General features: G+C 48.2%; 1 protein-coding gene across 1 annotated transcript in view; it reads right to left on the reverse strand.

Annotated features, from left to right (window-relative positions):
- Window positions 1–16822, reverse strand: part of TRAPPC12 (trafficking protein particle complex subunit 12) — an 856088-nt gene that overhangs the window by 32988 nt on the left and 806278 nt on the right. Inside the window, exon 10 of the mRNA XM_086926387.1 lies at window positions 2362–2462. Within this exon, the coding sequence (XP_086782513.1) occupies window positions 2362–2462 (101 nt within the window). The remainder of the gene's footprint in view (window positions 1–2361; window positions 2463–16822) is intronic.

Here is a 16822-nt window from a genome sequence, read left to right on the forward strand (position 1 = left end):
CTTTAAAACCTGTCTCAGGCAGGGCCTGCATGCGCAGGTTACTGCCACAGTTACTTGGCATTTAAAGTGCCCTAGGTAGTCCTAAGGGCAGGGTGCTATGTAGGTAAAAGGTAGGACATGTGGCTTTGCAGTGTGGCATGTCCTGGTAGTGATAAACAGCCTATTTGGTTTATCACTGCTGTGAGGCTGCTCCTCACATAAGTTTGAATTGGGATTTCCCTGATATGAGTTTGTGGCAATTTCTAATCTGGAAACAGTAGCGTTGCCATCTTTGGTATGTTTAGAATAGTAGGGATATATGCTGCCTATTGGTGAAAGTGGAGTTTTTAGTACTATTTTAGAAATGCCACTTTTAGTAGTGCAACTTTCGTTGTGCTTATGTCTCTTTGTGCTTTACAGCCTGACTCCAATCAACTTCTGGTTCAGACTGACTGGAGGTCTGTTTTGTGCATTCACACTTGATAACTACAAAGGGAGCTGAGGTGTGCCCTGCATATCCTGTTGGGACATCCTGTGCTAGAGTGGTGGGAGGAGTTGCCACATGCACCTGAATAGGGCTATGCCTGCCTTTCACAATGTTGTCTCTGCCCCACCCCGTAGTGTGTCTGGAGCCACAGCTGGGGCGTTGTGCACTTCTAAATTTGCTTGAAGTTACCTCCAGACAAACACATTTGGAGTATTAGTACAGAGGGTCTGACCCAGCTGCGGTCTGAGTGGACCAGAAGGCGTCAGACTTGTGTTAGTGTGGGATGAGTCACTCTACTGTTGGCAGCTGCACTGCACGCTCAAAGGCATCTGTGCAGGGGCACCAAGAGCATGGGGGGACCAAGCGAGGTCTCTCCCAGATAACCTGGATTGGTGCCCTTTCCCCAGGAGTTCGGAGACCAGACCTGGGGGCCCTGCTGTTGGGAGCTCATACTTTGGGGGCATTTTCAATGTTGGCATTACAGGGAAACAACTCGACGGGGGACCCGGGAGTGAGGAAAATAACGGACATTACCATATTCACTGTAGTAGATGAGCAGGTGCTCTGTAACCTACACTTGGAGCTCACATTTCCGCTTAACTTGTAGAAGAGGCACAGGTGCGCCAGATATGTGCGATGACTTCTTTTACTGGGGAGATGGTGATATTGTGGTGATTCCTATATGGCCCACAGTTAACTGCTTCATATTCATGCACTGGTGTGAAGGTGTATGTCATTTTATACCTTGCTATGATAGGATAAGGAGTATCATTTTAGGACTTGCATAATATGTTCAGTGATGGTGCATGGTGCTTTTATGACCTGTGCAACCTATAAGTATTTACTTTATTGCACTAACAGTGATGTTATGACAATTGCCTAGTTGGCAAAGGGATTTTGATTTATGTGATTGTGGTCTATGTGTTATATAATTTGTGTGCGAGTGTGTGTGTGTGTGTTTTGCCCAAACGCTTTACACATTGCCTGTGGGATAAGCCAGACTGCTCAGCCAAGCTACCAAGGGGATGAGCAGGGGTTATTTTGGGTGTTTAACTCCCGTACACTGGCTAGAGTGGTAGGTTCTGCCGGGCTTATGTGCATACACCAGAAACCCCATTTCTAACAAGCACTTTACTACAATGGGGGGATGTGAAATGTTCAATTTCTATATCCCCAAGTCAAATAAAACATCTTTTATAAGGACCCTGCTCATTATTACATAACCCCCCTCCACCTCTACGACACCTAGGGGAGACCCTGGGGGTACTGAACATGCAAGGATATTGTAGATTATCACTTTTTAAGTGCCCCTACCACCAAAGTCGAAGTTGCAGTTAATTTCCTTTTAAAAACAGTGCTGTAAGACAGGGCTGCTTTTAAAATGACCTCAGGCGCTTAGAAGTGCACACATGCAAGTGCTGAATGGGCTGCTGGCCTCTAAAGTGCCACACGCAATTATATACTAGGGAATTATAGGCAGTTTTAATCCCCCTGCCCCATTATCTAATTAGATTTATAGTGCAGGTCATGCCAATTTTAAGTGTACCCTAATACATTGTACCCTAATGTATGTGTGTGTTTTTACTGTGTTTTCAACATAGCACTGGCCCTGGGCCTGGTTAGACCGAGCCCAGGGACAGTCAGAGTCAGTTACCACCAGTCAGCAAAAATAAATGGGGGTGCATAGGGCACACAGGATGACTTTGAAACAACTGGCCTGGTGTTAGAGCTTGAATAACTGCTTTTGAAACCTATGTTCCTTATAATGGCTTTCAATGGAAGACCTACATTTAATTTTTTTTTTATTAGGGTCCTCATTGGGGAGCCGAGGGGAAAGTTTCTAGTAAAAATGGAAGGAACACTGAATGAGGCTTTTAGGCGCTCAAACGACATACCTGTTCATTAAGACCATAATTTTGTTTTGCTTCACATCTGACTTCTGAGTTACTCTCTCCACGTCTTGAAAATACTTCTCAGCAGTTTTTATGTCTCCAATCTAAGGAAAGTAGAACACCGGTCATTCACTAGGTAGTGACAAGATACACAATGAACTGATGGGCAATGATATACATCTTACTGATCAAAGTGTTTGAATGCTGTTTGAGATAATATGATTTTTCGTATTTCAGGCGGATCTGTGAAGGGTTTTCAAGGAACATTTCTTTGAAAAAGTAAAAAAAATGTATACAGTTCTTTCAAACTGCATAACAAAAGAAACATCTCAAATTGCAGCTAACCCTTCAGCCCTCTCAAGATGCACAAAGTAATGATCAGCAAACATTATAACAAAGAGTTTTTCAAGTCCTTAGATATTCATCAATATGATTTACCTGTCACGTGTAAGTGCATGCTCACTGTCAAACTTCAATACATGTATGCTTTGTAAAAGTTACCTGAACATGTTTTACCCCTGGTTTATTTAATCGAGTTTAAAAAAAATACGGAAAAATTGTTTAAAAAGTTGTTTTTTGTCATCTACTAGTACAATTATGGAGCAACGCTGTTGCAGTGTTGTTCCAAAAAGAGGACTGTTGAGGAATGGAAAGCCAAATCACTTTGTATCCTTCCATCGCTCCATCTCTCTATCAAAATAGTTCTACATTGGTTTCCGAGCATGGTATGGAGCCTTACCAGGCAACAAAAAGAGTGTCCACTTAAACAGACAGGCCTCAAAGAATGTCCATTTTAAGCCCTCACTGAACAATGCCCATAGGCCACAAATTTGCTTTAAGCAAACCGATACATTGAAATGTGTTAACTGAAGACCTGGTTCCAATTATTAGAGGCATTATCTGATGCACAGGGCAGGCTCACAGGTCATTTTGAAGTTTCATCTTCTATTACTTCTGCTTCAGCTGGGTTGCAGGCCATCAGTCTGGTAGATCATGCCCATCGTCTCTGTCTACCCTGGCACTTCGGTGGTCCTTTTATTCTGGCTGGTCTCTGCTGCCTGCAAATGACACACACTAGAGCCAAACACCATATGCCTCCATGTTGGTTTAGTTGGTTTATCCTGCTGCTCTTGCAAGGGAGCTTTCATCCCAATGCCTCTGCTGCACCTGCTGTGGAAGTGAGGGTTTGCTGCTACTGCTTGTGCTGTACTTATTATAAGAGTGTGAGGAGGGAAGCGTTCACTGCTGTAACCTTCACTGTCAGTGGCAGCTGCCACAAAACTTAAGTGAGGGGAGGATGGGATGGAGAATTAGGAAAATAATTATAATCTTTTTTTACTTTCCTGTTCTGATGCTGCCAACCACCTCAGTGTTCCCTTTCTCTCCTGATGGTGTCCCAGCAGTCCCAGGCTCCCCACCCAATCCCGGCGCTGCTCTCAATAGCATGAGAGCAGCAACAGGATTGGTCTGAGCAGCTTTGTTTGTCGCTCAAACAATGACTGGGAGCCTGTGCTGTTTCTCCAACCAGGGACCACACGGCAAACTAAATGAGCTGTGTCCAGTATTCTTTGCGGCCACAGCGCTAATTAATGCATGCGCTCGGCCCCCCATTACACTGGCGAAGAGGCGGTAACCAGCCCAAGTGCCTCAATTGTGTGCTTTGTCCCCAGGAGTGGTTTAGAGCCTTTGATCTAGGCCATACAACCACGGGGGAACTGATTACTCTGCAGAGGCCTGCTGTGTGCTCCTGGCAGGTTTGCTACATTCAGTGAGGACCCAACAGCCCCTGAGAGTGCCTGGGGAGAAGAGGAATTTTCCCTGCACACCCTGCAGGAGCCCAAGCTCGTGTGTGCCCCATCTCCCAAGGAAGGAGGACATCGTAGTGAGGCCAGCACCCCCAGGCTACAGAGGGAGGACCCGACTGCGCCTGCGTCACCCTCGGCCATGCGACTACTACTAAGCCCAGCAGGTAGGCAGTGCACGTGCCGCGAGGAGTGACTGCAACTGCGCTAAGATGGCATAAATCCCAGCCATAGAGCCCTTTGTAGTAGATGGCGCCCCCTCATCCCTTGCCCCGCAGTAGAGGGACTGGACTGACCGCCTCCAAATTTACTTCGAAGGAGCGGGCACAGCCCGGGACAGGCACAGAGCACTACTGCTTCATCTGGGAGGCAAAGACATCCACCGTATTTACAAAACCCTGGTGGAGGCCACACCCAAAACACATATGATGCTTCTCAACGCCCTAAACGAGCACTGTGAGTCGATGGTGAACAGGGACTATGAAAGATTCATCTTTCGCCAGGCCAAACAAGAAGCGGAGTAGTCGTTAGACGCGTTCCACAGGCATTTGAAGGAGCTGGCCAGCACGTGTGGATTTAGAGATGAACAGGAAGAAATCCGAGGTCAGATAATACAAGGGTGCTACTCGTCCAAACTCAGAGTGAACATCCTTCAGGAGGATGGCAAGTCTCTAGCTGACATCCTCACCCTGGGCAGGTCAAACGAGTTGTCTCAAGCCAGAGCATCCCACATGGAGGCGGCCCTCCACCGACCCATCAAGACGGAACAAGACAACGCTGTGGAAAAGATAAATGGGGTGAGGCCCAAAGCGCGCCAAAACTCAGGGAGAAGACCGCAAGACAAGAAAAAGGAATGCAGCTACTGCGAAGGCACGCCCCATCGCATACAAGACTGCTCAGCGAGAGGGAAGAAGTGCAGTGCTTGCGGGTGGATGAACCACTTCATGGTGGTATGCCGGTCTGCGAAATCATGGAAAGAAGCAGCACAGGCAGTGGCTGAAGCACACGACAGTGAGGACATGGTCGATGATGCGGGAGACTACCCGGTCCACTAGGTATTCGCAGTAGACCAACCACGATGGAAGAGACGACGACTTCCAAGGTGCAGAATCAAGATCCACCACCAGGTTGTGAGAGCCACCATAGACACACGGGCCTCGATCGAACTAATGGCTGCCAACGTGTACAATCAAATAAGTCCATGCCCGCCGTTACGTGAAGCAAGGATCAGGGTGATTGCATATGGACAGGAGACACCCATCCCGCTCCTCGGATGTTTCAAGACTGAGCTGAGACACCGGGACCTCAAGATCCCACCACAGTGTACGTGACCAAGAAAGAAAGCGGAATGCTGATAAGAGGACAATCAGCAGAGGAGCTGAAGCTAATCTCATTCGCCATGGTGGTACAAGAGGAGGAACTGGAGGCCATCATGGCAGGTCCGCATCTGCATTGACATGCGCCTTCCAAACGCTGCGGTGAAAAGGGAACATCACCTAACCCCCACTATCGACGAGATCTTGAAAGAACTGAACGGCGCAAAATGGTTATCGAAGATGGACCTACAGTTGGGCTACCACCAACTGCCACAATACCCGGACTCTCGATACATCACCACCTTCTCTACGCACGTCGTTCTCAGGAGATACCGACGCATCAACTTCTGGATCTCGAGTGCCGCGGAGGTGTTCCAAAACACCATCCGTGAAGTCCTCAGCGGGCTCCAAGGGGCCTTGAACATAAGCGACGACCTACTAATATACGCATCGTCGATGGAAGATCATCACCGTAGACTTCGCGGGGTTCTCCAGAGGATCAAAGAATCCGGACTGACCCTACACATAGAAAAGTGCCAGTTCTTAAAGAACAAGATCAGCTTCTTTGGCTACACGTTATCCGACAAAGGAGTGGCCCCGGACCCCGACAAAGTGCGGGACGTCCGGGAAGCCCCAGCACCCTCCAACATCTCGGAAAAAGAAGCTTCCTAAGGATGGTGAACTTCTGCGGGCGGTTTGTCCTGGACTTATCCAACCTCACAAAGCCACTCAGAGAACTGATGAAATCCACCACCACGTGGCAATGGGGCCCGAACAGGAACAAGCCTTCAAAGATATCAAAGCAGCCCTGTTGGCAGACACGACACTGTCATACTTCAACCCGGCCCGATCCACCAACGTCACTGTTGACGGCAGCCCATAAGCGCTAGGAGCCATGCTCACGCAGTTACAAGGAAATGGAGAGTGGGCCCCAATCGCATATGCGAGCTGCTCCCTAACGGATGCGGAACAGAGATACTCGCAAATAGAACGAGAAGCGATCGCCATCCACTGGGCCTGTCAGCACTTCCACATCTATGTGTATGGCCACCCATTCACAGTGTCCACCGACCATAAACCCCTCATCCCCTTGTTTCAAGGAGCTGCATCCAAGCCTCCCCGAGGATTGAAACATGGATCCTTCAGCTGCAGGGGTATGACTATAGAGTCAAATTCAAGCCAGGCTCACCCAATCCGGCGGACTACCTTTCGCGACATCCTAGGGCCGCCACCAAAACGGAAGAAGAGGATGCCGAAGACACTGAAGAATATGTCCGGCTCGTATTGGAAAGATCCTGACCACTTCCCATGAGTCTTGAAACCATTGTAGGAGCCACCCGCACTGATGAATGCCTGCAGCTGGCCATAATAGCGGTCCAGTCGAATGACTGGCGCCCCATTCAGTCCACCATGACTAGACGGAGGCCGCAAGCAAAGGCAGTCTTGGAGTCCATTGTGCGGGTCAAGGATGAACTTTCGGTCGACAGCAGCAGTTGTCTACTCAGAGGCCTGCGACTGGTGATCCCATCAAGCCTTGCTCAACAAGCCGTGGACCTAGCACACAGGGGACACCAAGGCAAGGTAAAAACAAAGAATCGGCTAAGGGCAAAGGTGTGGTTCCCGGGGATGGACCACTGGCTGAACTAACAGTCAGAACGTGCTCCTGGTGCCAGCCATCAGGCCAACCAGATCGCCCCCCGTCATCACTGAAGAAAACCCCCAACGGCCGTGGGAGTGCGTGAGTGTTGACTTCGGACACCTCCCAGATGGACGCTATGCCTTGGTGATCATCGATGATTACACAAAATACTACGAAGTCGAGAGTGTAGGAAGCCAGACAGCCACAGAAGTGATTACGAAACTTGAGGTAACCATTGAGACCAATGGAATATTCAAAATGCTGAAGACAGACAACGGCCCATCTTTCCATGGACAAGAATTTGCAGACTATCTCAAGGCTTGGGGAATTGAACACCGGAAAGTGACCCCGCGCTGGCCCTAAACAGGGAAGTAGAGAGATTCATGCTAACTCTCAACAAAGTAATACGCATCGCACATGCAGACGAATCACCACTTGAGAGAGCCATATACGGGTTTCTGAGAGACTACTGTCTGACGCCCCATCTCACAACTGAGGCAGCTCCGGGGCTGGCAAGCATGGGGCGATTAGTGCGAGACACTATCCTGCATCAAATGAGCTGGACTCAGATTGATGCCGGAAAGGTCCTAGCCAACAGGACCAGTTCCAATGACCAAGCCAGCGCCGACCGACGAGCCAGAATGTCAGACATTTAAGTAAGGGACAGAGTCTATGTCAAGGAAAGGTACCACGCCACCAAGTTTCGGCTTCCATTCGAACATCAGCCATGGACAGTTATCCGCCGAACCGGCACCATGATAACAGCCAGAAGAGGAACCGAGGAAATCACACACAACATCTCTTTCTACAAAAAGGTACACGTCGGAACTCCGGACCAGCTGCTATTGGACAACCTGGACGCCAGACCACGTCGACAGTCAGGGGAGGAAGGAACGGATGGTGACCAAGGAACGATCCCCACTGAAGATTTGGACCGATTGGACCATGGCACCCCTTCACTGTTTGGAACGACAGACGGAGCACTGGCAAGTTCCCCTGCAAGATCTCCTGAGTGTGAAGTCTCACAGGAAATGACCCTTTCATTGCCATTCTCACGGGGAGAACACTCCAGATATGGCCTGAGAAGCAATCCAGCTCCATCCTCCCGCCTAGCAGGGTTCATGGTGTGATGAACCAAGCACTGGAATCCTAGTGACTGACAACCGATCTACGTATTAAATGTTTGTTTGCTGTTTAATAAATGTTGGAAGGAATGTAGTGTCCTCCGGCGGGGAAGCGGTGCAGTGTACCTGCGCCCAGAGGCTTCACGTAGCGCTGGTGCGTGTCGTCACGAGCCAGCTATAAATAAAGGGGCGGTGCCCGGCTCAGTCAGTCGGGACCACGCTGCAAACTACATGAGCCGTGTCCAGTATTCTTTGTGGCCACAGCGCTAATAAATGCATGTGTGCGGCCCCCCCCATCACACTGTGCACGCCTCCACTCAGGGGTACCCAGCCTTTAATCAACTGCATCGATTACACGTTCACATTTTCAAACTTCCACTCAAGCCTAGATATTGACGTTCTGCCACTGCCCCATGAGAGCAGAGTCTCGAGACAGGAACTTGGCTCTGATAAGCTGCCCTCTGTTCCAAGAAGGTCTGCATGGAGTGTTACGTCGGCATCAACCTGACGTACCTCTTTTCAATGATGTTGTTGTGCTCCTGAGAAATTATCCTGGCCCAGCCAGCCCGGTGCATCACCTCTGACGGAGAACGCACGCTCTGCAACAAACGCAGGTGAACATGCACTCTCCTGGTTTTCCGTTTCCCAAAAAAGATACTGTTTTAAAAGAGATGCGTCGACCCATTTCTGAATGGCCCTTTCTGCAACAAATAGTTTGCTTACCACAGTATGCTTTCATTTTTTTTCTCCAATTTTTTTTTTTTTTATTGCAGTTTTGTACTTAACACTAAAACATACAAGCATGCCTTTGAGACAAGCAGGCAGTAGAAGTACAATTATTGTGGAGGATCCCGGCATGGTAGGTAACACTGAATCATGCTTTCCTAGGTAATTAACGACAAGGTAGAGGAAGAGACAATATGGTCCGGTATCAATGAGACATGCCTTGGGGGTCTCAACCTCCACAGTGGGACCATATGAGGCTATCCATCGTTCCCATATTTTTTTTAATTCACTTGGGCACCCCCGAAACTTATAGGTCATACTTTCTGCGGCCATAAACAGGTCCATACCCTTCCTCCATCCCACCACGGTTGGTGTCACAGGAGACCCCCAGTTTAGCGACCACTAGTCCCAAGTTGCATAGGAGCAGCTTAATGCGAGGTAAATCTATGTAATTAGGTATCCCTAATAGGACATATTTCGGGTCATCAGGGGCTGGTGATTCTAGAATCATACTTAGCTCCTTCCGTATCTGTTCCCAATAAATCCAAATGTTGGGGCAGGACCATAGAGTGCGGATGAAGCCACTCCGGTCTCTCTCACAGCAGTGACGTTCTGATGAGGATGCTCTCCTCACGTGAAATAGACAGGCTCTGTCGTGGTACTCCCGGTGTAGGATTTTTAGTTGTTTAAGGCGCAGTCGAAACCTAATTGCCTCCTTTTTAGGAAACAGTGCCGGCTCCCAGTCAATGTCCTCTAATGGACCCATCTCTGTTTCCCATGTTCTTAATTTCATGAAGGGGTCTGGTGTGTTATTGTTAATGGTTCTGTATATGTATGATAGTGCTTTTTCGGAGAGTTAGTCTACGAGGAGTCTACCTTCCAAAGGGGCATATTCCGGGAGGTTTTGGGGGATCTTTTCAGCCCTCCACGCACTTGCCAGTTGTAAATATTTGTATCTTTGGTGTTCATGTATCTGGAATTCGCACTGAAGTGAAGTAAATGGTGCGAGGGCCCCATCCTCTAGTAAATCCCCTATTTTGGAGAAACCTATAGCGTCCCACAGTGCAAAGCCCTGGAGATTGGAGAATTCTTTTAATGTCTTACCCAGCCAAAGTGGTGATTCCCTTGTGATTTTGCCTCTCCAACCAATGAAAGTGTGCTGTATCCCACACATTAATCGCAAGTTGGGTAGCTGGTAGGAGGTGGGATTTGCCTTCCCCGCCATTGAGGAAATGATGAAAGGCCTGCGTCTGGAACTGTGTCTGTTCCAGAGCGTAGGTTAGATGATTTCTGTCCATGTAGCCCAAATTATTAATAGTCATCATATGAGCCGCCCAATAGTAAGCCTGGGCGTCTGGTAGGTCGATACCTCAGTTATATGGGCTACATTGGAGTTTATGGAGTGTTAGCCATGGGTGCCCATCATTCCGCAGAGAGTTTCTCAGCTCGACCTCAATGCGGGAAAATAAATTGTCTGGAATTCTATAGTAAGTATTTTGAAAAGCGTAAATGATTTTGGAGAGGGTAATAATTTTGAACATTGCAGCTTTCCCCAGTAGTGTCAGCGGGAGAAGTTTTAAGCGTGCAGCATCTTATTGGAAGTCAGAGAGTATTGTCATAATATTGTATTGAGTACTACACACCGGGTTAGGGGTAGCATATTAACCCTATGCATCAAAATCCTTCCATGGCCTCATTGAAATGCGAGAGTGGATGCGTCGAAGGGCCCCCCAGAAGAAAAAGCACTGACTTATCCAGTTGATCGTGTATCCAGAGTGAGATCGATAGTCCTCGAACACCGGAAAGATTGTTGGTAGTGATATCGTGGAATTAGTCCGGCAAAGAAGAATGTTGTCTACATATAAAGACATTTTCTCTTCCTGAATAGGTGATTATGCCGCACAGAAGCCTATCACTTCCGGGTGGCTCGGATCAAGCAGGCTTCGGACTCCAAGGCGAGGGCAAAAAGGGGTGGGGAGAGCGGCATTCCTGACGGGTACCCCGGTGAATCGGGAAGTCTGGGAATAATAAATTAATAACTTTGGCCGCAGCTTTTGGTTTGGTGTAAAGTAGGTCTACACACTTTCGAAACCAGGGCCCAAAACCCAACACCTGCAGGGTTTGCATCATAAAAGGCCAATGAATTGCATAAAAAGCCTTCTCAGCATCCAAGGAGAGGAAAAGGTGGGGGTCTGGTCTATGTTTGATGTGTGAGAGCCAGTTGTGGAGCCTTCGTAGGTTCCCTCTCTTGGATCGTATTGGCATAAAGCCAGATTGGTCATTATTGATTAAGGTGGTATTGATGTGCAGTAGTGGGGGCGAGGTCAATACCTAGAACCTTGGTTTTGGCATTTATGAGGGAGTTGGGATGGTAGGAGGCACATGGGGTGGAGGGTTTCCCTGTCTTGTGGCTCTGTGTAGGTCTGGTGGGAGGAGGCCTTCCTCTCGTGCTTTAAGGAAGAGTTGGAGCATGTGAGATGCTACTAGAGTTGCTTGTTTTTTAAAGAACTCAGCTGGAAGTCCACTGGGGCCAGGGGTTATCTTGGCATATAGACGGAGATGCGTGGACCTCCTCCGGAGAGATCTATGCCTGTAGAGATTTTCTATCTTTGTCAGATAGAGTTGGGAGAGTTATTCCCGCAAGATGGGTAGCGATCTGTGCCGAGTCCGCTGGGGGACGAGCATCACAGAGATCAGTATACAATCTTGTGAATTCCCCCAATATTTTGGTATCTGTAGAAAAAAGGGTGCCGTCCCCCCCTCTATCTTTGGAAACCCATTGTTCCTACTCCTCCCATCGGCTTAGCCATGCTAGTAATTTCCCAGTCTTATCGCCAAAATCATACAAGCAATGTTGTGTCACAAATATATGGTGGCAAACTGCATTAGTGGCTAATTAAATATATTTGGAGCTCAAGGTATCAGTTTTCAGTCTAAGGCACGGTTGAAGTCAGAGATAGTGTTTGGCCTTCATTCTCAATAAGCAAGACTCAATACTCTCAATCTTGAGGTGGGCCATTTTTTTTGATAAGCGTTAAGATTTTGCACTCTGCCTTACATGACTGCCTCATAGGATTCCCAAACTGTAACGGCCGAGCCTACTGAATCTCGGTTCTTCGAGAAGTAGAGTTTAGTTTCCACACAGACTGAGAGCATCATGGTCATGTCTCTGAGCTCCCAGGCGTTAAGTCTCCAAACAGTAGTGGTCTGGCGTACCTTTGACCTATGGTTACCCAGAGCGGGGAGTGATCCGAGAGGTCTCTTGCCAAGTATTCTACCCAGTATATCTGTCCCGTTTCCTCTGCTTGTGTGAAAATATAATCTAATCGGGAGTATACCTTGTGGGCCCCTGAGTAGTAAGAGTATTGCTCCATTATTGGGTGGTGTTTTCTCCACAGATCCGTAAGGCCCTGGGAGGAAATGAGTGGGGCCAGAGGGGTGGCCCCAGTGGTATATAACGCTTCACTCGTACTGTCAAGCTGGAGAGTTATTACGTCATTAAAGTCTCCCCCTAGGATGTGTCTAGAGGAGGGGGTTTCAAGCAAAATGTCTGTGAGCTTGGACAGGGTATAACCTTGGAGTCGGGAAGGGGGCATAGGAACTAATGATGGTGACATCACAATTCTCCCAGAGGCCCTAGACGGCCAGATAATTACCCAGTGGGTCTAACCGAGTTTTTAGAATTCTGAAGGGGGGTGATTTCATATCAGTACTGCTACTCCCCGGTATCCAGAAGTGAATCTCACATGTACCAGGGTAGTATATGCCCCTCCGTCAAAAAATTGGCACTGGTTACCCTTGAGGTGCGTCTCCTGGAGGAGAACCACATCTGGTTTGAGATGTCTAATGCGGGTGGCCACTAATCCCCGCTTCACTTTACTGCCCATCCCGTTGACCTTCCATGTAAGAATAGAGTGTTGCCTAGATTACCATTCAGCTGTGTTCATTAAATGGGGGCAGCATCGTCTATTTGCACCAGGACTAAGATGAGGTTGATACCGTCTTGTCACATTAGTCATGCAATATAGAACTGGCCTTTCATGAGGGGCAAGAAGGTATATCACTGTGAGATTCAAATGTGGTCCACCAGTAAGGCAAGTGTCTCATCCGCAGGCTGGCGGTCAATAGTCAGGGTAGAGTCCTGTTCAAGGGGCGTGATGACTGTGGCCAATGGATGTATACTCTATCTGCCTGATGGGGAACTGGAGTCATCATGTGGTGTCCACGAGGAGGTGCGTAATGAGGGACCCTGGGTTTGGTAGTCGTGCAATGCCAGCTCGAGTTCACTTTCCAACAGTGAGCGTGAAAGTTTTCCTCTCAGCTTTGGTAGGGGAGGAGTCCCAGATTTGACCTTTCACGGTACCCGGGACCCCCCCCCCCGGTAGTCCATGGCCTGGCTCTGGTGTCTCAGGAGCACGGAGGTCGGTGGCCTACTGGTCCCACGGAGCCAGAACGAAGGATTGGTCTTTCTTCGATCCATGCCCAGGCCCATTCTGGAGAGTGGAAAAAGAGTGATTTGTTCTGGTAGGTGACTTTCAACTTGGCTGAAAAGAGGAGCATGTACTGGAGGCGTAGTGCACAAACTTTAGTTTTCACCAATTCAAACAATCGGCGTTGGACATCCAGGCTATAATCCGGAAAGATCATGATTTTGGAGCTTTGATATCGCAACTCTCCCAATTTGCGAGCTTCCCGCAGGATAGTACCCCTATCTAAAAATTTGAGAAATTTCACAATGATTGGCCTAGGTGTGGTCCCCGGGGTGGTGCTTTTCTCTCAAAGCTCTGTGGTGTGCACATTCTATTACGAAAGAGAAGAGTTCAGATGGGAAGTGTGGTTCTTATCCATGAAGTCAGGAATTCGCCTGTGACATTACTCTCCACTTAATCGGGAAATCCCACAATTCGGAGATTGTTGCATCGGCCCCTATTTTCGCATCTTCGATCCACCACAGGACAACATAGTCTATTTTTCGTTGGTCCTCCACACTCTTTTTTAGACCTTGAACTATATATTCGATTTCGGAGATTCTGCCTTCCGCTGCAGTGACTCTCTCCGTTACATTGCGGAGGTATTTGCTGCAGGAGAGAGACCTCCGATTTCACCTCTCTGATTTTATTTTCAAGAGCTGATGTTGAACAGTGTATAGCTTGCAATATGTCTACATTGCTAGGGCCTGGGGCAGTGCAGTCCTCCAGGATCGCTGGGTGGGTGACTGCTCTTGCATAGCTGTCAAGTCGCCTTGTCTGGCATTCTTGTGGTCCTTTTCTTTAACCATTTTGCAGTGGGTGGGGTTACTCTCCACCTCCAGGGATCGCAGGTTGAGGCCGCACTCGTCTCGGCCCCGATGTACTCCGGGTTCGAGGAAATAAGATAGGCTGTCGAGCTTCAGCACCAGGCCTGTGTCGGGTCAGGCAGCCAGGATAGAGTGGGAGGTGCTCTGAGAGTCCCCATTCTCTGCTGCAGGTAGGAGCCCAGGAGGTCAGTCACCAGGCGGACTCGTGAGTTCTCCGTCCCGCGATTCCTCCGCTCCCTGGTTCCCCAGGCAGTAAGCCAAAAATTAACATAACAGGGAAAGGTGGTGGAACCCACCCCGAGTCAAGCACTGCACATCCAAAGCCCGGAGCGGAGGGAGCGACGTGAGGGTATGCTTTCATTTTTTTAGACACTAGTAGTGAATACGTTACTTTCTAGTCCCTCACAAGAAGGAAACATTTAGTCAGTTCGACCCCATTCTCCTTTGTTCTAAGTGAGGGGGAGTAGATTCCATTGGTGCAGGAGGTGCAGAGGCTCCAGGGGCCAACATCAGAAATCCACTGAACCCTGATTATTGCTGCATTTCACAGTTCAAACAGTGGGAACCAGGCCCATTCCTTTCCTGGCACTAGGGTCCTTGATACACTCGCTAATGCGCCAGTGTGCTATGCCTGGGGCCTCTCAGACTTGTCCTGTCTATAGACTCTCTGATAGTTACCAAGCCAGGAAGAGTCACTCATCAGGCAGATGCACGCCACACTTCTGCACAGAATGTGAATTTATAGACTTCATATAACACTCAAGTTCACCAAAGGGCTACACAGTGCTAAAATGCGAAAAGGGATCTGGTACAACTGCAGAAGTAAAAGCTGAAAATTATTAAAATACTTCAACAAAAAGACAGGTCTCTCAAGTCCTTTGTCAAAGAGCAATTTATTTAATATATTTTTAGATAAAATAAGGGAAATTTTGGAATGTTGGTAACAGGAGAGGCAGGGGTGACCTACGCACACACGGCATGCCATATGAGCCAGGACACAAGGATCCATGCCATATGAGCCAGGAGGATTGCATCCATGCCATATGAGTGAGGAGGTGTGGAGCCAGGAGGCATCAATGCTATATGAGCAGGAGGCGTGGATCCATTCCATAAGGACCAGAAGGTGTAGATACATGCCATGTGGGCCAGGAGCGTAGATCTATGACACATAGGCCAGGAGGCATACATCCAAGCCATATGGGCCGGAAGGCATGGATCTATGTCATATGAGCCAGTAGGCTTTGCTTCATGCCATATGAGCAAGAGGTGTGGGTCTATGCCATATGGGCCGGGAGGCATGGATCTATGTCATATGAGCCAGCAGGCTTGGATCCATGCCATATGAGCCAAGAGGTGTGGGTTTATGCCATATGGGCCGGGAGGAATAGATCCATGCCATAAAAGCCAAGGGGCGTGCATCCGTGCCATATGAGCCAAGGGACGTGCATCCCTGCCCTATGAGCCAAAAGGCATGGATCCATGACATAAGGGCCAGGAGGTGAGAATCCATGACATAAGGGCCAGGAGGTGAGAATCCATGACATAAGGGCCAGGAGGTGAGAATCCATGCCATATGTGCCAAGAGGCGAGGATCCATGCCTTATGGGCCAGGAGGTGTGGATCCATGCCATATGGGTGAGGAGGCGTGCATCCATGCCATGTGGGCCAGGAGGCGTGGGTCCATGCCATATGAGCCAAGAGGAATGGGTGCATACCTTAGGGGCCAGTAGGCATGGATCCAAGCCATATGGGCTAGGAGGTGTGGATCCATGCTTTATTTTCTGTGTATTGTAATAAAATACAATTACATAGAACATACCAAGAGCCAAATACATGGTCACTGGTTATCCCGAAAAATTAATTTATGGCCTCTGGGCCTTTGGTAGAGACACCTGAAGTTATGCAATGAAGCATAGCCAGTGAGGTACACCTAATTATTCTACCTCGCAAACAGGAAAATAGCCTGTATTGTAGAGCTAGAGGAGCATAGCCTGCTTTGGCTTGGCACGCCATAAAAAGGGCTTTCAATGCTACGCATTTTTGGAACAGTAGTTAATGAAGCCTTAACAGTTATTTAGAAAATGGGTAGAAGGATGAGAATTCCAGAATCAGCTTTGCAGCTATTTTCCTGAACCAGCTGTAACTGTAGTAAGTTGTGAAGGCGGCACAAGGACAAGGCAATTCTATAATGAGATCTGGAAGATACATTGACATTCTTCAGGGACAGGAAAAATGTAATCATGCCCCGGGCCTCTAAATAACTGACATGGCAATTGTTCAAGACATCAGTGAGTACCAACGTATACTCTGGGTTGATTACCATTTTTATCCTCTGCAACTTATGTGCCTATCAAAACATTATTCCTATGCACATCCTTTGGCTCTTTAAGAACTTTTAGGCATTTTACAATGAACACAACGTTTGCCTTTTAGAAGATGGAAGAGATAATTTTTAGACATAGCACTTTCTACTGAAACACTGAAATTCAGAATTCGAGTTGTGAATGTCTGAAATAATGCAAGAAAAAAATTGGACAACTAGTCTACACATAAAACTTTCT

Source organism: Lissotriton vulgaris, chromosome 6 (assembly GCF_964263255.1).
Source record: "Lissotriton vulgaris chromosome 6, aLisVul1.2, whole genome shotgun sequence".
Taxonomy (NCBI): Eukaryota; Metazoa; Chordata; class Amphibia; order Caudata; family Salamandridae; genus Lissotriton; species Lissotriton vulgaris.